Genomic DNA, 26,441 nt, shown 5'->3' on the forward strand with positions numbered 1-26,441 from the left:
CACGTGCCCCTTTGGATCACTACATTTGTATCTTTAGGGTAAATACCCAGTAGTATAGCACAAGCTTTTGTGACCAGGCTTTCTTCACTCAGTATATCATGAACATTCTTCTACTTTATTTTTACTCCAGAGCACTATTTTTCATGGCATCCTAAAGTATTTCACCACGTGAATATAATACGATTCATTTATGTACTCTTGTTAATTTCAAATTTGGGTCTTTCCACACTTTTTCTATTATAGATAACTACAGAAGAAATTTTCATGGGGATAGATCTGCAAGCACATTATGGAGAATTTTCTCCAGATAAATTTCTAGAAAAAAGAATCTGGGTTATATGGTTGAAAGTTCTGTAAGGTTTTTTTTGTTGTTGTTGTTGCTTTTGTTTTTGATCCATTTAGTTCTCTCTGGAGAAGATATGTCTATTTGCTCTTGCACCACTACTGGGAACATAATGACAATATGGAGCTGACGGTGACTGTGAATTATGATCAGTGCCCGCTATGCGCTAAACATCGTGCTAGCTCTTTCCATGCAGGTGCTCAAGGAGGGCGTGTGCCGGGAAGCCTGTCTCACACAAAACATGAATTTTCCTCATAAGAGTCAAGAAATACATCCCTGCCAAGGACAACAAGGGGGCTATCAGAACTGCCCTCTGCCATTTGGTAAGAAAACATTTCATAGCTAATGCCAAACCTCTTTTTACTTCTCAAACTGCCCCACCCAAATGAGAGACAAAAGAAAAGAAAAAGAAAAAGAAAAAAAAAAAGAAGAAGAAAAAAAAAGAGAGAGAGAGAGACAGGAAAGAAAGGGAAGATGAAAAAGAAGCTTCAGCCCAGATGGGCCCCAAGGTATGATTTATGAAGTAGACAAACAAAAAGAGATAAAAAGACTGATACAAGTATATGACAAGAGAAAAAAATATATATGCAAATAAAGAAAGAACCTCGTCAAAGAGAATCACAAGTGTAAAATTTATATGCTATCAGGACAAACACAAAAAACACAGAAACACTGGTGGAAGAAGATGGGAGAGTGGTTATAAATTCTCAGTGTGTGCAAGGAAGGTTGTTTTGATTCTTCCTGGATGTATCTTGATATCTTTGTTAAAGGACTCAACTTTCCTAAGATAAAGGGGATTAAAAATTGGTTTACCTATAGGGGCAGTTTTGATTGGGGAAAGGGGATTACTTTGAAGTTTAACTCTATATGAATATTAGAGGATAAAATTAAAAAGGAATAAACTAGACTAAACTAAACTAAAATTTAAAAAAAGGAATTCAAAAAATAAAAATGCAAAAGAAAAACATAGGTGTATGTATCAAAAAGTTCAGGTTAGAAAGGTATTATGGAATTTGATGTACTGTACAACTCACTGTGATGGTAAATAGGCTAAAAAAATTACCTATGTGTAAAAAAAAAAAAAAATGAACCGGAATAGTGGGAACGAGTGAACAATATAAGTTTTCCTATGAAGTAGTGGTTGTTCTCTTGTAGTCCTTTTTTTTTCCTCTTTTTTTTTTTTTCTTTCTTGGTTTGTTTTCTGGGGGAGGGGCCTGCCACGTGGGTTGTCAGTCAATGATGTTTCCTGAGTTAAGTCCACCTGCCCCCCTCAAGGGGGTGGGCTCTGAGGAAACTGGTTTTTTTCAGGCTTTTGTTCTCTGGCGGTTTTTATGCGTGTTCACTTTTTTTTTTTTCTCTCACCTTGACCGCCTTTGATGGTTTTTGTAGTTTTAGAGGAAAACAAACCGCACCCGGATCTCCCCCTCAGAGAGAAGCCTCAGTCTGGGTACAGAGCCTAAATAAGTTCCCCCTTGGCCGCTGGCAGAGCAGGTTCCAAGTTGCAGACCCTGGGGGCGCAGGATCCTTTGCTTGTACCCAAAGCCAAGGCAGTGGCAGCTGTCTGGGAGCTCTGGACCGCCAGAGAGGTTCCAAGCAGTGATCGCACACTGAGATTTTGCCACTGGCCCGGGCTGGGAGTGCCCGGCTTGCATGCACCTCTTTCAGAGGTGGCTATGGGTCGGGCGCGTGTCTTGGGCACTGAGAACGGGGTGCTGGTCCGTAAGCACCAGGCTGGGCTTTTGCGCACCTCTGTCAGGGGAGAGTTTGGGGCGCACGGCTTAGGCTTTGAAACAATGGCGCGGGTCAAAGAGCCCGGCCGGGCCTTTGTAACTCAGGGGAGCATGAGGGACGTGCGCGGGTATCTCAAGCTTTGTGGTAGGGCTCGCGCGTTCTGCCGACTGGCATCGCTCCCATCCCCTCACAGGAACTAGAACCCAGGCATTCTGCCAAGATTTCCCAAACTCAAAGTCTTGATGCTTGGGTTTCTCTTCTTGGTATGCTCTTCCCTTGGGGTCGCATTTCAAGATCTTTCTCTTTCTCAGTTCTAAGGCTACCTCCTCTGCGATGCCTTTTCTGCATTTAAAGATTACTTCTTTACCGAACTCCCCAACCTCCGTCATCAGCATCCCTGTCATATTACCTCACTTCATTCCTATTTATTCCCTATGAACTATTGTCAATTTGTCATTTTCTAAGACATTTTAAAATTGTCTTCCACCAAAGAAATGTAATCACCCTGAATGCAAGGCACACTATGAAAAGGCCTGGTGGCCTCCCAGTGGAAGTTTACCAAAATTTTGAAGAAGAATTAATATCATCTCTCCTGAAGCTTTTTCAAAAAACAGAGGTGGAAGGAAAACTTCCAAATTCATTCTATGAGGCCTGCATTACCTTGATCCCAAAACCAAAGACCCCACCAAAAAGAAGAATTACAGACCAATATTCCTGATGAACATGGATACAAAAGTTCTCACCAAAATTCTAGCTAATAGGATCCAACACGACATTAAAAGGATTGTTCCCCACGACCAAGTGGGATTTATTCCTGGGCTGCAAGGTTGGTTCAACATCTGCAAATCAATCGATGTGATACAATACATTAATAAAAAGAAGGAAAGGAACTATATGGTCCTCTCATTGGAGGCAGAAAAAGCATTTGACAAAATACAGCATCCTTTCTTGATTAAAACTCTCTGCAGTGTAGGAATAGAAGGAACATACTTCAATATCATAAAAGCCATATATGAAAAACCCACAGCTAATATTATCCTTAATAAGGAAAGAACTGAGAGCTTTTCCTCTAAGGTCAGGAACATGACAGGGATGTTCACTCTCACCACTGTTGGTCAACATAGTGCTGGAAGTTCTGGCCTCAGCAATCAGATCACACAAAGAAATAAAAGGCATCCATATCAGCAGAGAAGAATTCAAACTCTCATTCTTCACAGATGATGTGATTCTCTATGTAGAGAGCCCAGAAATGGACCCTCAACTCTATGGTCAACTAATCTTTGACAAATCAGGAAAAAATATCCAATGGAAAAAAGAGTCTTTTCAATAAATGGTACTGGGAAAATTGGACAGCTATATACAGAAGAATGAAATTTGACCATTCTCTTACACCATAAATAAATATAAACTCTAAATGGATGAAAGACCTCAAAGTGAGATAGAAATCCATCAAAATCCTAGAGAACATAGGCATAACCTCTTTGACATCAGCCACAGCAACTTCTTGCAAGACATGTCTCCAAACACAAGGAAACAAAACCAAAAATGAACTTTTGGAATTTCATCAAGATAAAAAGCTTCCGCATAGCAAAGGAAACAGTCAACAAAACTAAGTGGCAACCCACAGTATGGTAGAAGATAATTTGCAAATGACATTACAGATAAAGGGCTGGTATCCAAGATCGATAACTCAAACTCAACACCCAAAGAACAAATAATCAAGTCAAAAAATGGGCAGAGGACATGAACAGACACTTTTCCAGAGAAGACATACAAATGGCTAAAAGACATGAAAAAATGTTCATCATCTTTAGCCATCACGGAAATTCAAATCAAAACCATATTGAGATACCACCTTACACCAGTTAGAATAGCAAAAATTAGCAAGACAGAAAACAACAAGTGTTGGAGAGGATGTGGAAAAAGGGGAGCCCTCTTACACTGTTGGTGGGAATGCAAGTTAGGTGCAGTCACTCTGGAAAACAATATGGAGGTTCCTCAAAAAGTCAAAAACAGAGCTACTCTATGACCCAACAATTTACACTACTGGGTATTTACCCCAAAGATACAGATGTAGTGAAAAGAAGGGCCACATGCACCCTAACGTTCATAGGAGCAATAGCCACCATAGCCAAACTGTGGAAGGAGCCGAGATGTCCTTCAACAGAAGAAGATGTAGTCCATATACATAGTGGAATATGACTCAGCCATCAGAAAGAATGAATACCCACCATCTGCATCAACATAGATGGAACTGGAGGGGATTATGCTGAGTGAAATAAGAGAAAGACAATTATAATATGGTTTCACTCATATGTGAAACATAAGGAATAGCACGGAGAACAATTGGGGAAGTGGGGGGATCGGGAAGAACAAACCATGTGAGACTATGGACTCTGGAAAACAATATGAGGGTTTTGGAGGGGAAAGGGGGTGAGGGTATGGGTGAGCCCGGCAATAGGTATTAAGGAGGGCACATGCTGTAAAGAGTGTAAAAGGTGTTATATGCAGATAATGAATCATGGAATACTCTATCAAAAACTAATGATGTACTGTATGGTAACTAACATAGCATAATAATAAAAAAAAGAAATTAAAAATTGTCTTCAGGATTAAAAAAACAACAAAAACAAACAAAAAAAAGTTCTAATAATAAAAAAAATGTAACTATGTGAGGTGATAGATGTGAGTTAATCTTATCATGGCAATCATTTTGCAATATATGCATATAGCAGATGGTGTTGTACACCTTAAATTTATACGATATTAATGATATTGTATTATTATATGTCAGTTCTATCTTGATAAAACTGGGGTGTCTGCTTTGGAATTTCTTTCTTTCTTTCTTTCTTTTCTTTCTTTCTTTTTTTTTTTTTGGAAGATTTTAGTTATTTATTTGACAGAAAGAGAGACAACAAGAGAGGGAATACAAGCAGGGGGTAGTGGGAGAGGGAGAAGCAGGCTTCCAGCTGAGCAGGGAACTCGATGTGGGGCTCCATCCCAGGATCCTGGGATCATGACCTGAGCTGAAGGCAGACGCTTAACAACTGAGCCACCCAGGTGCCCTGCGCTTTGGACTTCTGACCTCCAGAATTATAAAATAATAAATATCTGTTGTTCCAAGGCACACACAAAAAAAAATTCAGAAAATATAGAAAGAAAACCCAAAAGTTACCTCCAAAAGATTGCTAGAACTGATACAGGAATTCAGCAAAGTCACAGGATATAAAATGAATGCACAGAAGTCAGTCGCATTTATATACACTAACAATGAGGCAGAAGAAAGAGAAACCAAGGAATTGATCCCATTTACAACTGAGCCAAAAGCCATAAACCTAGGTTTTTGTTTTAAAAAGAAATAAACCTAACCAAGAGAGGCGAAGGATCTGTACTCTGAAAACTATGGAATATTTATGAAAGAAACTGAGGAAGACACAAAGAAATGGAAAAACATTCCATGCTCATGGATTGGAAGAACAAATACCGTTAAAATGTCTATGCTGCCCAAAACAGTCTACACATTTAGTACAATCCCTATCAAAATACCATCAACATTTTTCAGAGCTGGAACAAACAACCCTCAAATTTGTATGAACCAGAAATGACCCCAAATAGAAAGGAATGTTGAAAACCAAAGCCGGAGGCATCACAATTCCAGACTTCAAGCTGAATTACAAAGCTGTTGTCATCAAGACAGTATGGTACTGGCACAAAGCAGACACATAGATCAATGGAACAGAACAGAGAACCCACAAATGAAGCCTCAACTGTGATCAACTAATTTTCGACAAGCAGGAAAGAATATACAATGGGGAAAAAAATCTCTTCAACAAACGGTGTTGGGAAAATTGGACAGCCACACACAGAAGACTGAAACTAGACTATTTTCTTATACCATACACAAAAATAGACTCAAAATGCATGAAAGACCTCAATGTGAGACAGGAATCCTTCAAAATCCTAGAGGAGAACACAGGCAGGAACCTCTTTGACCTCAGCCGCAGCCAACTTCTTGCTAGACATGTCTTTGGAGGCAAGGGAAACAAAAGCAAAAATGAACTATTGGGGCCTCCTCAAGATAAAAAGCTTCTGCACAGCAAAGGAAACAGTCAACAAAATGAAAAGGTAACCTATAGAATGGTAGAAGAAATCTTCAACCAAGAGGTCCTTCAGTGGGTGAATGGATAAATTGTGCACCCAGCACAGAACATTATTCATTGCTAAAAAGAAATGAACCATCAAGCCATGAAATGATATAGAGGAACCTTAAATGCATATTGCTAAGAGAAAGAAGCCCATCTGAGAAGGCTACATGCTGTATGATTCCAGCCATATGACATTCTGGGAAAGGTAAAACTGTGGAGATAGTAGACAGATTGTGGTTGCCATGGGTTAGGGGGAAGGGAAGGATAAACAGGTGGAACACAGAGGGTGTTAGGGCAGTGAAGCTTTTCTGTATGACACTGTAATGGTGGATGCATGTCATAATTTGTCCAAACCCTACAGGATGTACGAAACCAAGACTGAACCCTACTGTAGACTATGGACTTTTGGTGATTCTGATGTGTCAGTGTCAGTTCATCAACTACAAAAAAATGTACCACTTATGGGGGTTGTTAATGGGGAGACTGTGCATGTGTGAGGACAGGGGGTACATGGAAAATCTCTGTATTTTCCTCTTATTTTGCTGAGAACCAAAAACTGAATAAGAAATAAAAATTTTTATTAAAAAAAGACAAAAACTTTCAGGGTTAAAAAAAATAAGTATGTATGATTTATGAAGGAACCAAAATACAAATGAAATAAAAAACAAAATACCATTCCATGACTAAAGGGATAATATAGTTTGGTTTGGAACTACATACAAAGAAGCCCAGGCAAAAAGAATCTGGGAAAGCAATATTAATACCAAATAAAGAATTCCAGGCATAAGATATTTCTTGGTATAAAGAGGCTTATTTTATGCTGATTAAAGGTGCACTTCCCAATACAGCTATATTTGGTAATTTTATCTATGAAATAATATTGAATGCATATGTATATTTGTATATGTATGTACATTTTAAAAGCCCTTAGACAAAACTGGTGAAGCTATACTAAGAGCAGGATGACTAAAATAGAGACACAGCAAAATATTGGTAATTTCTCAGTAGAAATCAAAACTGCAATGACAGAACAACTTAGAAAATACTGAAATTTGAATTTCATGTAATTTTCATGTGTCACCACATACATTCTTGTTTTGATTTTTATTTATTTTGATTTTTACTTTTTTAAGACTTATACATTTATTTGACAGAGAGAGACAGAAAGAGGGGGTACACAGCTGGGGGAGTGCGATAGGGGGAAGTGGGCTTCCCGCCGAGCATGGAGCCTGATGCAGAGCCCGATCCCAGGACCCTGGGATCATGATCTGAGCCGAAGGAAGACACCTAATGACTGAGACACCCAGGCACTCCATCTTGTTTTGATTTTTAAAAATCATTTAAAAATGTAAAAATCTTTCTTAATTCACAGGCCTATAAAAAAAAAAGGCAGGCTGGATTGAGGCCATGGGCAGTAGTTTGCTCACAACTAAAGCAAAAAAAAATTGTCTGAGAGCAGAAGTATTTTGTTCTGTCCCTTGACTATTAAAAATGTTTACGATGAACAAAATGCAGATGTCTAAAATTAGAATTAATGAACAATGTTCTAGAAGACTGCATCAATGCCATGACAGAAGAAAAGAAACAGGAGCTACAAATAATGGAAAAGACCATTTATTATTATTTGAATACTATGAACTAATGATTTGTTACCTGGAAAACATATGGTGTGCTTTTATCTTTTTTAAAAAATCATATTTCCGGGACGCCTGGGTGGCTCAGTTGGTTGGACGACTGCCTTCGGCTCAGGTTATGATCCTGGAGTCCCGGGATCGAGTCCCGCATTGGGCTCCCAGCTCCATGGGGAGTCTGCTTCTCTCTCTGACCTTCTCCTCGTTAATGCTCTCTCTCACTGTCTCTCTCTCAAGTAAATAAATAAAATCTTAAAAAAAATCATATTTCCTAGTTTTGACTAATAAAAAGACCTAGGAAAAACGACCAATACAGTTTTAATTAGTACTCCACTAATTTGTATCCTCTAAACACTGTTTTCCACTAAAAACAGAATGAAGGGCTATTGTAGAAATGGCTGATTCCAGGTCTGGGCAGGTAACACAAAAATGCACACACAGAGAGTAGTCATGATAGATCATAGGACCATGCCAAAAGTACTCAGATACTAGCCTAAAAAAGTTACCACTGGCCAAAGTTGTTACTGTCTGAGACTCAGTAAGGATTTCAAAAACATTAACCATCCCAATAAGGATTAATAATGAGTTTCAACCGAGAAGTTTTAATGATGCTGGGAGTTGAGGGATCCTCACTGATTACCTTTGAAGGATGTTAAATAACCACCTTATTATTTTTAAAGTTGGTAATCAAGTAAACAATTGAGCATTTATCCTGACTTTCTTGTACCACCTATTCCTCAGTGAATCAAACAGTTGATGAGTAGTAGTTACTCTTCATAGGTGTTTTCAAGCTATAACAAGGGAAGACAGGACGACAGAGTTAGGATGTCACCATTTCACAATCCTAAATAAATAAAGCGAATTGATGGATCTAGGCTACGGTCTTCCTTACTGAGATCTTAAGAGAGTCGATAAAATATTATGTACTTCCTGATGGAAGTATACATTCCCTAAGAATTAATTTTAAAACTAATAAACAAACATCTGATAGAGGCTTCTAGATCCAAAGCCTGACCAATTTCTATAAGCTATAAGGAGAAAAGGAACAGATTAAGTGATGCCATGGGGATGAAGTCAGCAAAATCTAGACTATGGAAAACTATCTGTTCAAATAAAATAAAAATAAGAATTTCAAGGAAAGGAAATAAAAAAGCAAGATCAAGGGGGACATGTAGGGTAAAAAAGACTTAAACATAAAACCAACCACAATATATGAACCTTTGTGGATCTCAATTTAAACAAAAAGATTCTAGAAAATTAGAGAAACGTCAGCACTAACTGGATATATTGACAATAAGAAATTATTGTTGGCTTCTGTCTTAGAGATGATAATGGAATTATGGGAATGCATTTCAAAAGAGTAATGTTTAGGGGTACATAGTGAAATATTTACAGATTAAGTGATGGGCTGTCTAGAATTTGCTTCAGAAGGATCTGTACTGAGTGCAGAATTCAATAAAACAAAACTGCCTACGTATCTTCTTAAAATTGGGTGATAGGTACACCAGCTTCGTTGCACCCTTCTCTCTACTTTGTGTGTATTTGATAATATCCATAATAAAATTTTTAAAAATTAAAAAAGAATAAAAGCATTTAAATATAAAAACTGTTCACTTATTACCTGATTTTTTGGGTGCTTTCTATCTGTATTTCTAAGTTTCTTAAAATTCTCTTAAGTGAGTTTGGTCTTTGACCCATTTTGTTTAAAGGTCTGTGAGAAACACAGTTGAGACTTTCGTCCTTACCTCCTGGATCCATTCTGAACCCAGACTCATAGAGGATCCACCAGTATTTCCTAACATACAATGCCATAAAAAATGTCAGAGATGGTCAATGAGGTTGGGAAGCCCTCATGGAGGAAAGATGGCAAGACAAACAGTCCTTTTGATTAAAATAAAGAGGGTGGGCAAAGATGAAAGGAGTTATTGGAAATTAAGCAAAGGCATTGAGATTCACAACAGTGATAACCCAGCAGCCTCTCCAGTTTGTGATCACAGAGAATCCTGGCATACATACAGCCTAGATTCTATGGTAGATGTGTTCAGGATCTATGGGAGAGGTTTATTCACTCACTGATCAAATATTTGTAGGCATAGGATTTGAATCAAGTGTGAAATGAAGAGAGTCATATGCAACGATCAGTTCTCAAATCTCTCTTCCAAAAGGGCTGCAAAGTGGGGAACAGATTTTTTAGTAATTCCAAGACATTGTTTGCTTTTTTGCTATCATCCTGCCACAAGAACACAGCAGAATGTTCTAGAGTGGTCATAACGTGTTAATTGTGACAGACTGAATGCAGAAGTGGGGATGAGGTTCCAGCTGTTTTTGAGAGCCAGATATTAAAGAGATTTGTAAAAATACAAAACAATGTTATTTTTAAAATTTTTTTATTTTGGAAAATATAATTCCTTTGCACAAAAATATTATTGATAATAACATTCATGGGTTTCTTACTGTTATTTTAAAAGAATAAATATTTTAAAAATTTCTAATATGGCAACATCAACATATGTGAACTGTATAAACAAAAGCTGTTTGAGGGTTTCAATAATTTTTAACCAACTAAGGGTTTTAGAAGGGGGTGAGATTGGGGATGGGTTGGCCTGGTGATGGGTATTAAGGATGGCACATACTGGATGGAGCCCTGGGTGTTATACACAAACAATGAATCATGGAACATTGCATCAAAAACTAATGATGTATGCTTTGAAACTGGAGCTTAATCACAAGGAAAAGTTCAGAAGGAACTCAAACACCTGGAAGCTAAAGGCCACCTTGCTTAAGAATGCTTGGATCAACCAGGAGCTCAAAGAAGAACTGAAACAATTCATGGAAACCAATGAGAATGAAGAAACTTCGGTCCAAAACCTATGGGATACAGCAAAGGCAGTCCTAAGGGGGAAATACATAGCCATCCAAGCCTCCCTCAAAAAAACTGAAAAATCCAGAACATAGCAGCTGTCTCTACACCTTAAAGAACTGGAGAATCAACAACAAATCAAACCAACTCCACACATAAGAAGGGAAATCATCAAGATTAGAGCTGAGATCAATGAGGTAGAAACCAAAGATAGAGTAGAACATATCAATGAAACTAGAAGTTGGTTTTTTGAAAGAATCAATAAGATCAATAAGCCACTGGCCACACTAATCCAAAAGAAAAGAGAGAAATCCCAAATTCATAAAATTATGAATGAAAAGGGAGAGACCACAACTAACACCAAGGAAGTAAAAACAATCATCAGAAGTTATTATTAACAGTTATATGCCAATAAGCTTAGTAACCTTGATGAAATGAATTCATTCCTGGAAAACTATAAACTCCGAAAATTGAATCAGGAAGAAATCGACAACCTGGATAGACCGATATCTAGTAACGAGATTGAAGCAGTGATCAAAAACCTCCCAAAAAACAAGAGCACAGGACCTACGGAATTCTACCAAATTCTACCAAATGGGGAATTCTACCAAACTTTCAAAGAAGAATTGAAATTCTAGGGGAACTCTACCAAACTTTCAAAGAAGAAATAACACCTATTCTCCTGAGGCTGTTTCAAAAAACTGAAGCAGAAGGAAAACTTCCAGACTCTTTCTATGAAGCCAGCATTATCCTGATCCCCAAACCAGGCAAAGACCCTACTAAAAAGGAGAATTTCAGACCAATATCACTGATGAATATGGATGCTAAGAGTCTCAACAAGATCCTAGGAAACAGCACATTAAAAAGATTATCCACCATGACCAGGTGGGATTCATCCCTGGGCTACGAGGATGGTTCAACATTCGCAAATCAATCAATGTGATAGGACAAATTAATATGAGAAGAGAGAAGAAACACATGGTCCTCTCAATTGATGCAGAAAAAGCATTTGACAAAATCCAGCATCTGTTCCTGATTAAAGCGCTTCAAAGTATAGGGATAGAGGGAACATTCCTGAACTTCATCAAATCTATCTATGAAAGACCCCTTGTTAGCCTGCAGCCTTCCCGTTGAGATCAGGAACAAGACAAGGATGCCCACTTTCACCACTCTTGTTCAACATAGTATTGGAAGTCCTAGCAACAGCAATCAGACAACAAAGAAAAATAAAAGGTATCCAAATTGGCAATGAAGAAGTCAAACTCTCTCTCTTCACAGATGACATGATTCTTTATATGGAAAACCCAAAAGACTCCACCCCCAAACTACTAGAACTCATACAGCAATTCAGCAACGTGGCAGAATACAAAGTCAATGTACAGAAATCAGTGGCTTTCTTATACACTAACAATGAAAATACAGAAAGGGAAATTAGAGAATCGATTCCATTTACTATAGCACCAAGAACCATAAAATACCTGGGAATAAACCTAACCAAAGAGGTAAAGGATCTGTACTTGAGGAATTACAGAACACTCATGAAGGAAATTGAAGACACAAAAAGATGGAAGACCATTCCATGCTCTTGGATCGGAAGAATAAACATTGTTAAAATGTCTATACTGCCTAGAGCAATCTATACTTTTAATGCCATTCTGATCAAAATTCCACCAGCATTCTTCAAAGAGCTGGAGCAAATAATCCAGAAATTTGTATGGAATCTGAAGAGACCCCGAATCACTAAGGAAATGTTGAAAAACAAAAATAAAACTGGGGGCATCACGTTACCTGATTTCAAGCTTTATTACAAAGCTGTGATCACCAAGACAGAATGGTACTGGCATAAAAACAGACACATAGGCCAGTGGAACAGAGTAGAGAGCCCAGATATGGACCCTCAACTCTATGGTCAATTAATCTTTGACAAAACAGGAAAAAATATACAGTGAAAAAAAGACAGTCTCTTCAATAAATGGTGCTGGGAAAACTGGGCAGCTATATGTAGAAGAATGAAACTCGACCACTCTCTTACACCGTACACAAAGATAAACTCAAAATGGACAAAAGACAGGAATCCATCAGAATCCTAGAGGAGAACATAGGCAGTACTCTCTTTCGATATCAGCCACAGCAACTTCTTTCAAGATATGTCTCCAAGGGCAAAGGAAACAAAAGCGAAAATAAACTTTTGGGACTTCATCAAAATCAAAAGCTTCTGTACAGCAAAGGAAATAGTCAAAAAAACAAAGAGGCAACCCATGGAATGGGAGAAGATATTTGCAAATGATAGTACAGACAAAAGGTTGATATCCAGGATCTATAATAAACTCCTCAAACTCAACACACACAAAACAGGCAATCATATCAAAAAATGGGCAGAAGATATGAACAGAGACTTCTCCAATGAAGACATACAAATGGCTACCAGACACATGAAAAAATGTTCATCATCACTAGCCATCAGGGAGATTAAAATTAAAACCACATTGAGACATCACCTTACACCAGTTAGAATGGCCAAAATTAACAAGACAGGAAACAACATGTGTTGGAGGGGATGTGGAGAAAGGGGAACCCTCTTCCACTGTTGGTGGGAATGCAAGTTGGTGCAGCCTCTTTGGAGAACAGTGTGGAGATTCCTCAAGAAATTAAAAATAGAACTTCCCTATGACCCTTCAATTGCACTCGTGGGTATTTACCCCAAAGATACAGATGTCGTGAAAAGAAGGGCCATCTGTACCCCAATGTTTATAGCAGCAATCGCCATGGTCCTCAAACTATGGAAAGAACCAAGACACCCGTCAACGGATGAATGGATAAGGAAAAGGTGGTCCATATACGCTATGGAGTATTATGCCTCCATCAGAAAGGACGAATACCCTACTTTTGTAGCAACATGGATGGGACTGGAAGAGGTTATGCTGAGTGAAATAAGTCAAGCAGAGAGAGTCAATTATCATATGGTTTCACTTATTTGTTTAGGATAGCAAATAGCATGGAGGACATGGGGAGTTAGAGAGGAGAAGGGAGTTGGGGTAAATTGGAAGGGGAGGTGAATCATGAGAGACTATGGACTCTGAAAAACAATTTGAGGGATTTGAAGTGGCGGGGAGGGGTGGGAGGTCAGGGTACCAGGTGGTGGGTATTATAGAGGGCACGGATTGCATGGAGCACTGGGTGTGGTGAAAAAATAATGAATACTGTTATGCTGAAAATAAATAAATTTAATTAAAAAAAAACTAATGATGTACTGTACGGTGACTAACACAACATTTAAAAAAAGAAAAAGGAGGTAAAGAAAGCCTGAGACCGAAAGTCTCAGCACCACTGTATTCAACTGTTTATTAAGAATATGGAAAAAAGAAGAGATTTGAGGGGAACTTCAAGGGAAGAGTGGTCAAGACATGATGATTACTTCAAGTAAATGGTCGTTGAGCACTCACTATGTCCAAAGAGCTGAAATGAAGCAGGGGAGTGGGGGATAAAATGTGTCTTCAGCTTGTCAGGCTCATTGTCTGTGTGACTGTTTATCTGCACTGACAAATAAGTTAGCTCTGGATAGCTTCTAGTGATGCTCCAAATTATCTGCTCTTTTAGCTGAGTGAGCAAAGTTTTGGATCTCTCTCACTCAGGAAAGCACAGCTTTATTAACCCACATAGAAGTGACATGTTCTAAAAAGGAGTCCTGATATATTAAGCAGATTCTAATACACTTATCCCTCTGCTTACACGGTCATAAACACTGTCACCTCTCACCTGCCTTCTGCTTCTTCTCATTTAATTTTGCTCCAAGGACATTTTTCATTCCCAAATTATTTCCCCAGACAGAGGTAATAATTCAGTTGTCTTGACATGTCATTTAATGTGTGTGTAGAGAAAGCCGACTCATTTGACTAAAGTGTAATGAAAAATAGCAGTTGGATGGTATCTGCCTGCAGAAAAGACACACAGCTTATAAAATATTCTAAAGTTTACAAAAAGAGGGTGGGGGGGTTGTGGAGATTACCATCCTTCAAAAGCCAAGTGAAAGTGACAGTTTGTTGTATGTTTCTTTCTGCGTTGCCTCCCTGCCCAGGGAGATCCCTGGGCAAGTATTTTACTTTACTAATATTTGATTCTTGACAATGCCTTACATGGTGTCAAATTTTAGTAACGGACGTTGATTTTAATAAGCTAAAAAAATCCCGAGAGTTAGCAATATCACACTTAATTATTTTTTCCAGTATGTAGTTTTCCAACATTTTATCTTCCAGCCACAGCACAGTAAACACACTCTCTCACCTTAAAAAAAAAAAATAAAAAAAGAGTTGAACACAATATATGAAGCACCTGTTTTTAGGCATTTAGGGTTTGGATCCTCAAGAGAAGGAAATACATGAGATGTGCTCCACATCCACCCTGGCTGTCTCCCTAGGGGTATTTTCTAAACTGAGGCCCAGGGAAGTGATGCTCAGGCAGAGAACACCTCTCTGGGTGAGGGAAACAGAGGTTGTGGCTCCGGGATGTGGAGATGGGCGGAATCTGAAAGACAGGGTCCTAGAGAGGAGAAAGCCATGTAAACAAGTCCCCACAATCTGAAGATGGGTTCCCTTGAACGGGTCCCCAAGTATTGCACTGTGTAAGCACAGGATAGGGGTCTGTTAGAAGACCTGTCAAGCAGATCAGTGTGATTCTGTTGAGAGTTGGCTTTCGGTTTTATTATTTTTTCTAGGGCTAGAGTAGTCCTGCTTCTGAGGCATACTTTCCTGGGGTCTCAGCTAAGCCCAGAGTATGGAACAAGGTCTCCATTGTAGCTGGTTTCACCTTCAGTGTATCCACATGTGTATGATCTCTCGGACTTCTGCTGAACTCACAGCCCCTAGGGATAATAAGTAAATATTTTGGACTTCATGCCAGTGAATTCAACAACCTAGAGGAAAAAGATAAATTACTTGATATTAATTTTTCAAAACCTGATGTACAAAGAAATAGAACATCTCCATACATCTGTTTATATGGAAACATTAGTGATCTAAAACTTCTAATACAATTTGGAAAAGAAGAACAAAGTTGGAGGAGTTATGTTACCTAACCTTGTGACTTTTGACACAAATACAGTAATGAAAACAATTGTATCAGTGTAAGAATACAAATGAATGGAAGAGAACAGAGACTCCAGAAATAGACCCCACACATACAGTCAACCGATTTTCAACGAAGGTACAAAAGCAATTCAATGAGGGAAAGGAAAAGTCTTTGCAACAAATGGTGCAGGAACAGTTGTCTATCTGTACGGGAAAAAAAAGATGAACTGTGACTGATACCTTACACGAGCCACAAAAAAATAATTTGATAATGATTATGAGCCTAAACATAAAACTAAACTATAAAGTTTTGAGGGGAAAACATACAAAAACACCTTGGTGATCTTAGAGTAGGGAAAGGCTTAGACAGCAAGGCTTCAAAGTGGATAAATGAGCTTCACCAAAATGAAAACTCCTGCTCATCAAAAGATAACATCAAGAAATGAATAAACAAAAATATAGCCTGAGGGCAGTATATGCAATAGAAATATCTGAGAAAACACTTGTATCCAGAATAGAAATAGATCCTACAACTCAATAATAAAAAACAAGGTAATAAGAAATAGACAAAAGCCTTGAATAAAAAGACACAGGAAGGTATATAATGGCCAAGAAGTACATGAAAAGATTCTCAGCATAATTATACATCAGGAACATGCAGTTTACTTATTTTTTAAAGATTTTATTTGACAGAGAGAGAGAGAGAGAGTGAGCACAAGCAGGGGGAGTGGCAGGCAGATGGAGAAGCAAGCTTGAGCCTGATGCAGGGCTTGATCTCAGGACCCCGGGATCATGACCTGAGCCAAAGGCAGATGCTTAACCAACTGAGCCACCCACGCTCCCCCAGGAACAGGAAGTTTAAAAGCACAGTGAGATATTACTGCAGAACCACTAAAGTGGCTATAATGAAGAAGATAGACAATAGACAATACCACATTGTGGGGTAGCCACTGGAGTTCTCACACATTGCAGGTGAAAATGTAAGAACATTCTGGAAAACTGACAGCTTTTTATAATATTAAATTTGTATCTATCATATGACAGCAATTCTACTCCTAGGTATTTCCTAAGAGAAATGAAAATACATATCCACACACAAAAAAATGCTTAGTACCTGAATGCTCAATGCAGTTTTATTCACAATAGACCCCCAAACTGAAAACAACATAAATATCCATCCACAGGAGAATGGATAAATAAATTATGACATATTCATACAATGGAAAATAATAAGATGTAAAAAGGAGCAATGATTGGTACTTGCATCCAAAGGATGGATTTCAAGAAATATGCTGAATGATATAAGCCAATCACAATATAGTACGTGCATGGTTATATTTACATGAATTTTGAGAACAGGTAAACCTAATCTATACAGGGGAAAATCCATACCATGGTTTTACTGAGAAGAGCACAGATTTATTAAGCATGGGCAGGACGTGATGATTTAGTTTTTATTTCAGTAGGGTATAGTTTATATGGGTATATACATGGGCCCAAACTCATCAGAATGTGGACTTAAGATGTGAGTATTTTATTGTTTGTAAATAATACTTCAAAAATACAGTTACTCCACAATGAAAGAATAGACAATCAAATTTAAGGATGGACAAAGGATCTAAACAGACGTTCTCCCAATAAGAACAAATGAGCAGTATGCACATCAAATGATGTTCAGGGCACCTGGGTGGCTCAGTCAGTTAAGTGTTTGCCTTCAGCGCAGGTCATGATCCCCAGGTTCTGGGATAGAGCCCCACATGTGTCTCCCTGCCCCTCCCCCTACACATGTTTTCTCTGACACTCTCTCTAGTAAATAAATAAAATCTTTTAAAAAACTGAACAAAAAAAGATATGCAGCATGATTAATGATTAATCATGATTAATGATTAATGCAAACTGAAACCACGATATACCATTTCACACCCACTGGGATAGCTTTAATGGAGAAGATGACTAAATACAAAGTGTCAGTGAGGATGTGGAGAAACTGGAACTCTCATACATTGCTGGTGGGACTGTAAAATGGTACAACCATTTTGGAAAAGAATTTGGTAGTATAAAAAAATTTAAACAGTTACCATATGACTCTGCAATTTCACTCCTACGTGTGTCTGTGTGTGTGTGTGTGTGTGTATAATAAGATAATGAGAAACATGGACACACAAAAACTTGAGTGAGAATGCTCAAGAACACCATTATTCATGATAGCCAAAAAGTGTAAACAACTGATGAATGGATAAATGAAATGTGGTATATCCATGCATAGAATATTATCTGGCCAGAGAATGAATATACTGATATAAATTATACCATGGATAAACTTTGAAGGAAGCCAGACCCAGGAAGTTATCTATTGTATAAGTCCATTTATATGAAAGTTATCTATTGTATAAGTCCATTTATATGAAATTTCTAGAATAAGTAAATTCATAGAGACAGAAAGTAGATTAGAAGTTACCAGGATCTAGGGGAGTAGGGAATAGGGAACTATTGCTTAATGGTTACAGAGTTTCTGTTTGGAGTGATGAAAGGTTTTGGAAATAGACAGAGGTGATGGTGATACAATATTGTAAATGTAATTCATGCCACTGAATTGTACATTTAAACAGGCATGTGAATTTTACAATATGTGAATCAAAATCAATAAAAAAAAAAACCAGCATGAGAAACAACACAAAAATAAAATGCGACGGAAAATAAGGTGGATTAACAGCTACATAGTGGCATGGGTAGATCTGTGGTAAGAGTAGGCATATGGGCAATCACGGTGTAGGTCTTTCAACTTTTTTCTATGTCTAAAAGTTTTCACCATAAAAGGCTGGGGCAAAAACAGAGAGTTCCTGTCCTGGCATGGCAGTGTAAACTCCTTATACTTCATCCCTCTTGCTGATCAAAACTAAAATTTCTACATAAATATTAAAAGGAAAAACTTAGCTGAAAACTCAGAAAAGTAAATAAAACATAAAAGTAAAAGATGTTAGATTGTGGGTGGGTGCCAAAATTTAAAGAAGCAATTTTGGGGGGAAGGAGAGTGTAGGGAAAGTTTCTGATCTGTTTTGTTTTCTTCTTCCTCACTCTTCTGCCTTGAGGGGGGGTCCCAGCTGCAGAGCTGAATGGTGGCATTGCACAGGTGGTTAAATTTGCCATAAAAATTTCTGCTTTCTGGCCATGGCCATCAGAAGGAATCCTTGTGGATCACAGAATGTAGGAAATCCCAAAAAGAGATATACATATAATTATGTATATGAACATAGAGCAGGCTCAGGAACTTACCTGAGCCACCATGCAATGTGCACGTGTGGGATCCACCCCCAAAATACAGCAAGGTCTTGGGGAACTGAACTGAATCACTTTCCACAGAAAACAAGACACAATTTGCAGTCTCAAAGAACTTGATACTCAGAAATATCAGGGCACCCAGGTGGCTCAGTCACTTACATGTCCACCTCTTGATTTCAGCTCAGGTCATGATCTCAGGGTTATGAGATCAAGCCCCAAGCTGGGCTCTCATTGGGTATGGAGCCTAATTAAGATTCTTTCTCTCTCTCCCCTCTCTACACCACCCCACCCTTAAAAAAAAAAAAAAAAAAAAAAAAGCTCCAACAGTTTCCAGAACATTAAAATGACCCAGTATCTATACAGAATAACTATCACAATGTCCAGGATGCAATCTAAAATTATCTAAGATGCAATGAAGAAGATGGTCAAAGGAAAAGACAATCAAAAGATGTCAACCCCGAGATGACCACCATGTTTGAGTTAGAAGAATAGCTTTAAAACTTTTATTTAAACTACTCTCTATAAGACAAAGGGAACCATTTGAAATGAATGAAAAAATATGAATTCCCAGCAGAGAAAGAGAAACTATAAAGAAGAACCAAATGGAAAATTTAGAATTGAAAAAGATGACATCTGAAATTTAAAAGTCACTGGATTAGCTCAGTAACATAACAGAGGTAATAGAAACTAAAGGTAAACCAAAAGAAATTCAATCTGAACAACAGAAAGAAAAAACATTGAAAAAAATGAATGGGAGACTCAGGGACCTGAGGACCAGTATCAAAGAATCACGTCATTGGGATTCTACAATGAGGAGAAAAACATTGGAGGAGGAAAGAATGTTTGAAGAAATAAAAGGCCAAAAAATACCTCACATTTGCAAAAGCGATAAATTTACAAATCCAAGAAGCTTAATGGACCTCAACCAGAATAAACTTGAAGAAACACATGCCAAATACCTCATAATCATACTGCTGAAAACCAAAAATAAAGACAAAAAATCTTAAAAGAGCTAGAGGAAAAAGATTACACTAAGTGGAACAAAGATTCAAATTCTTGCAAATTTCCTATCAGAAAGCATGGATCATTAGACAGTGAAATACCATCTTTAAAATTTCTAAAGGTTCTCCAAAAAGGCTGCACCAACTTGCATTCCCACCAACAGTGGAAGAGGGTTCCCCTTTCTCCACATCTCCTCCAATACATGTTGTTTCCTGTCTTGTTAATTTTGGCCATTCTGACTGGTGTAAGGTGATATCTCAATGTGGTTTTAATTTGAATCTCCCTGAGGGCTAGTGATGATGAACATTTTTTCATGTGTCTGATAGCCATTTGTATGTCTTGATTGGAGAAGTGTCTAAAGGTAAGAACAGGCAACACAGAATTTTATGTACAGTAAAGGTATCTTTCAAAAATAAAGGCAAATGAAGACATTTCCAGATGAAGAAAAAGTGAGAATATTGACTTAACTTGAGAGTGAAAAAATAGTCATTTATAGTTACCATTTCTGTCTGCTGTTCCTTCTTTATTTCTGAAGGTTCACTTTTCCCTCTGGTATCAATTTCATTCACCCTAAGGAACCTCCTTTGGCAATTCTTACTCTGTAAGAATTGCCAAAATTCAATATTTGTTATTGTTGAAGACAAAAATGATAATGTCTCATGGAATTTTATGAAGATATAATAAATCTCACAGTTATAGCACAAAGCTCAGGGGTGAGGATTTAAAGACTCCTATCTGATTGCAAGATTTCTACATTTTTTCTATAATATAAACTCTAACTAGACAGTGCATGTATGTATGTGTGTAAGTATAGAGATATGTGTATTATAATCTCTGGAACAACCACTTGAAAGATAATTCAAGGACAAAAAGAAAAATATCCAATAGGTACATTGAAAAGAATACAATAAATATGTAAATAATCCAACAGAAAACAGGAAAAGGAGAAGAGAGAAACAAAAAACACAAGGGACAAACAAAAGCAAATAATAAAGTGGAAGATCTGGGGGCGCCTGGTGGCTCAGTCAGTTAAGTGTCTGACTCTTGATCTTAGCTCAGGTTTTGATTTCAGGGTTCAAGCTCCATGTTGGGCTCCAAGCTGGGTGTGGAGCTTACTTTAAAAAAAAAAAAGAATAAATAAATAGTACAGCTAAATCCAACTACATAAATAATCACTTCGGGGGTGTCTGGGTGGCTCAGTGGGTTAATCCTCTGCTCAGGTCATGATCTCAGGATCCTGGAATTGAGCCCCACATCGGGCTCTCTGCTCAGAGGGGAACCTGCTTCCCTCTCTCTCTCTCTGCCTGCCTCTCTGCCTACTTGTGATCTCTGTCTTTCAAATAAATAAATAAAATCTTTAAAAAAACCAATAATCACTTCAGATTTTAACTAGTCTAATCATCCAATAATGAAAAGGCAGAGATTGACAGAGTAGATAAAAAAGAAAGTGCTACTGTATGCCATCTGTAAGAGTCACACCTATGACAAAAACACAGGTTCTTTAAATACACAGAGAGACACTTTAAATGTACACACAGACATATTTTAAAAATACATACAGAAAATTTTAAAGCAAATAGATGGAAAAAGGTTCCATGGAATCCATAAGGATAAGACTAGAGTGGCAACATAAACAGAACAAGTAGATTTCAAGACAAATACAAGAGAGAAAGGAGGGCATTTTATAGTAATGAAGAAAAATATCCATCAGAAAGTTATGCAAATTATAGATGTGTGCCAAATAACAGACCCTCAACATCCATAAACCAGAAATTGACAAATATAAAGGGAGAAAGAGACAATTCTACAATAAAAGCAGATTTAATAGTCCCCTCTTAGCAAAGAATGAGTAGACAAAACAGCAAGTCATATACACTCTGAATGTTATCAAGCCCCTTGATCTATCATCATTTATATAGAACATTACATCTGAGGGTGCAGAATACCTATTCTCTTTCAGTGCACGCATTTATGTATTCCATAAGCTGCTTTATAAAACAAGTGAATTCACTTAAAAATGTTGAAATCATACAAAATCCAAACACACACTAAATTAGTAACTGTAAGAAATGTAAATAATTCATATTACATTATAGTTTCACATTTCTGAATAATTCATGGGTTAAAGATGAAATTGGGGAGATATTAGAAAATATTTTGAGCCAATGAGTAAAGAAAATAAAGCATACCAAAATTTTAATGGACACAGCTAAAACACCCAAAGATGCAGCAAAGCTTAGAGGGAAACTTAAGAGCTTTAAATGATATCATAAAAGAAGAAGAAGGGTCTAAATTTACACATTAAGAAGCTAGAAAAAAAAAAGAATAGTAAATTCAAAATAAGTAGAATGAAGAAAATAATAAAAAGGAGAAATCAGTAGATTAGGAAACTGACATAATACAGAGAAAATTAAAAGTCAAAAGCTAGCTCTTTGAAAAGATCAACAGAATTGTCAGATCTCTAGCTAGACTGATTGGAGAAGGGGAGGGAGCTAGGGAAGGAAGAAGAGGTGGGGAGGCAGGTAGGGAAAGAGGGAAAAAGGGAGGAAGCAGGGGGAGAGGAAAGTAGGGAGACAGAGAGAAAAGGAATCACCAATATCATGAATGAGAATGGTGTTACCACCACATATTCTAGAGACATTAAGTGGATAATAGGAGAATATTATGAGTAACTCTAGGTCAACAAATCTAACAACTTAGTTGAATTCAACATGTTACCAACCATATATGGAAAGGATAATACATTATGACCAATTAGAGTTTGTCCCCATAATACAAGATTGTTTCCATCTTTACAAAAATAAAGATAAAATTCACCATATTAATAGAATGAAGAAGGAAAATCATATAATCATTTTAACAGATAGAGAAAAATCATTTTACAAAACTAAACACTCAATCATGATAAAAACTCTCAGTAAACTAGGAATGGTAAATTGAGAAATGGCATCTATGTAAAACCTACAGCTAATGGTGAAATACTGAATTGTTTCCCCCTGATATCTGCTCAGGACAGCAGAAAATAAAAGGCACAAAAGTGGAAAAGACAAAGGAAAACCATCCTTGTTTGCAGATGATGATTGTCTGTATAGAAAATTCCAGGGACTCTATAAAACTACCAGAACTAAGGAATGCATTTAGCAAAGTCACAGGATACAAGGCTAATATAGAAAAATCAATTGTACTCTTATATTCTGGCAGGAAACACTTGTAATATTTAAAGTTTAAAAATTCATTTATAGTACCACTTTAAAACATAAAATACTCAGGAATACATTTTAAAAATTGTCAAGGACTTCTATGCATTTTTGTGTGTGATGAGGGCACCTAAAGTCACTCTCGGTATGTCTCCAGTGTTTAATACAGTATTACTAAGGGTAATAATGATGTCTATACATTAGATCTCTAGACTTATCTTATAAAATTGCAAATATGTACTCTTTGGCCAACCTCTCTCCATTTCCCACTCTCACCAGCCTCCCTCATTACCTTCTGCATCTACGAGCTGGACATTTTGTAGATTACACATATAAGTGAGGTCATACTGTATTTGTCTTTTCACATCTGGCTTGTTTCACTGAGCAGGATGTCCTCCAGTTAGGGTCATCCATGTAGTCAAAAAAGGCAGTATTTTCTTCTTTCTTGTGGAAAATAATATTTCATATATACATTGTAAATAATATTAGATAATATATTGCATATATATGTATACAACACATCTTTGTTATCCATTCATCTGTTGATGGACTTGGCTTATTTCCTTAGCTTGGCTACTGAAAAAAACATTGCTATGAACATCAGAGTGCAGTGTAATCTTCATGATCTTGATTTCAATTCCTTTGCATAAATACCTGGAAGTGAGATTACTGGATCATATGGTAGTTCTATTTGGAAGAATTTCCAAACTGTTTTCCATAAAAGCTGTATGAGTTCACATTTCCACCAACACTGCACAAAGTTTCCCTTTTCTCCACATCTTTGCCAACACTTGTTACCTTTTTTCTTTTTGGTAACAGCCATTCTAACAGGCATGGGGTGATACCTCTTTGCAGTTTGAATCAGCATTCCCCTCATGATTAGTGATGTTGAGCACCTTTTCATGTATCTTTGGCCATTTGGATGTCTTCTGAGAAATAACTACTCAGATCCTTTGTCCATTTGTTAATCAGGTTATTTATTTTTTTGCTATTGAGCTGGGTTTCTGACATGTTTTGGATATTAACTCTGCATAATGGATAGTTTGCAAATATTATCTTCCATCCCATCTCTTCACTGTGCTGATTGTTTCCTTTGCTGTACAGAAGGTTTTTAGTTTGATACAATCCCATTTGTCTATTTTTTGCTTTTGTTGCCTGTGCTTTTGGTGTTATATCCAAAAAATTATTGCCCAAACCAATGTCAAGATACTTTCCTCTACATTTTCTTCTAGCGGTTTCATGGTGTCAGCTGTTACATTAAGTCTTTAACCCTTTTGAGTTGACTTTTGTATATAGAATGAAATAAGGGGCTAATTTTTATTCTTCTGCACGTGGAAAGCCAGTTTTACTAACATCATTTATTGAAGAGACTATCATTTCACTATTGCAGGTTCTTGACACCTTTGTGAAAGATCAGTTGACCATAAATACATGGATTTAAGTCTGTGCTCTATTCTGTTCTCCTGGTCTATGTATGTTTTTTTTTATATCAGACCATATTGTTTTGATTACTATAGTTTTATAGTGTATTTTGGAATCAGGTAATGTGATGCCTCCATCTTTACTCTTTTTGCTTAAGACTGCTTTGGCTTTTCAGAGCCTTTTGTGGTTCCATACAAATTGTAAGGGTTTTTTTTTTCCTATTTCTGTAAAAAAGTGACATTGCAATTTTGAAATTGGTTGTGTTGAATCTGTAGATAATTTTGGATACTATAGCCTTTTTAATAATATTAATTCATCTAATCCATGAACACAGGATATGTTTCCATATATTTGGTCTACTGCAGTTTCTTTCATAAATATTTTATGGTTCTCAGTGTATGGCTTTTTACCTTCTTGGTTATATTTTATTCCTAAGTATTTTACTGACTTTGATGTTATTGTAAATGGGATTATTTTCTTAATTTCTTTTTAATCTAATTCAGTTGGTGTATAGAAATGCAAATTTTGTTTGTTGATCCTGAAACTCGAGTGAATTAATTAATTAGTTCTAAGTTTTTTGGTGCAGTTTTTTTTAAAGGATTTTATGTATGTATGTATGTATTTATTTATTTGACAAAGAGAGAGAGCATAAGCAGGGGGAGGGTCAGGCAGAGGGAGAGGGAGAAGCAGGCTTCCAGCCTAGCAGAGAGCTTAATACAGGTCTCAATCCTAGGATCCTGGACTCATGACCTGAGCTGAAGGCAGATGTTTAAATGATTGAGCCATTCAGGCACCCCTGGTGTAGTCTTTAGGGTTTTCTGTACATAAGATGATGTCATCTGCAAGCAGAAAACTTTACTTCTTCCTTTTTTATTTAGATACGCTTTATTTGTTTTTCTTGCATAATTATTATGGCTATGCCTTCTAATACTATAATGAACAGAAGCAATGAGAGTGGGTATCCTTGTCTTTTTCCTGATGTTAGAGGGAAAGCTTTCAGCTTTTCATTGTTGAGTATGGTATTAGCTCTGGCCTTCTCATATATAACCTTATCATTTTAAGGTATATTTTTTCCGTGACTAATTTGTTGAATGATTTTATTATGAATGCATGCTGAATTTTGTCAGATGCTTTTCTGCATCTATTGAGATGGTCACACAGTTTTTGTTCTCCATTCTGTTAATGTGGTGCATCACATTTATTGATTTGCATATGTTGAAACACCTTACTATCCCAGATGTAAGTCCCACTTGATTATGGTGTATGAGCCTTTTAATATGTTATTGAATTCAGTTCTCTAGTATTTTGTTGAGGATTTTTTCATTTATGTTCTCCAGGGATATTGACCTGTAATTTTCTTTTTCTGTGCTACCTTCATCTGGCTTTGGTATAAGGGTAATGCTGGCCTTGAGAAGATGTTGATAAGTTCCTAGAAACATACAATCTACTAAGACTGAACCATGAAGAAATAGGAAATCTGAACAGACCAAAAGTAAGTAAGGAGATTTCATGATAATCAAAAATCCCCCAACAAATAAAAATCCTTGACCTGAGGGCTTCACTGATGTTTTCTATCAAGTATTTAAAGAAGCATTAAGTGGGTAGGAGAAGAATAAATGAAACAAGATGGGATGGGGAGGGAGACAAACCATAAGTGACTCTTTTTTTTTTTTTTTTTTTTTATAAATTTTTTTATTTTTTTTTTTAAATTTTTTATAAACATATATTTTTATCCCCAGGGGTACAGGTCTGTGAATCACCAGGTTTA

At 37.0% G+C, this 26,441-nt stretch overlaps 1 protein-coding gene across 10 annotated transcripts in view; it reads right to left on the bottom strand.

Annotated features, from left to right (window-relative positions):
- ADRA1A (adrenoceptor alpha 1A) overlaps positions 1-26,441 on the bottom strand; it is a 127,149-nt gene that overhangs the window by 26,926 nt on the left and 73,782 nt on the right. The window contains exon 2 of one of the 10 annotated variants that reach the window (XM_059176360.1): positions 15,044-15,568. The exons of 8 other annotated variants lie outside the window; for them this stretch is intronic. In XM_059176360.1, the coding sequence (XP_059032343.1) occupies positions 15,516-15,568 (53 nt within the window). In that variant the 3' untranslated portion in view covers positions 15,044-15,515. Of the gene's footprint in view, positions 1-15,043; positions 15,620-26,441 lie in introns of those variants that run through there. One more of the 10 variants, XM_059176370.1, reaches the window with a different exon arrangement.

The sequence above is a fragment of the Mustela lutreola genome, chromosome 1, assembly GCF_030435805.1.
Source record: "Mustela lutreola isolate mMusLut2 chromosome 1, mMusLut2.pri, whole genome shotgun sequence".
In the NCBI taxonomy this organism is placed as follows: Eukaryota; Metazoa; Chordata; class Mammalia; order Carnivora; family Mustelidae; genus Mustela; species Mustela lutreola.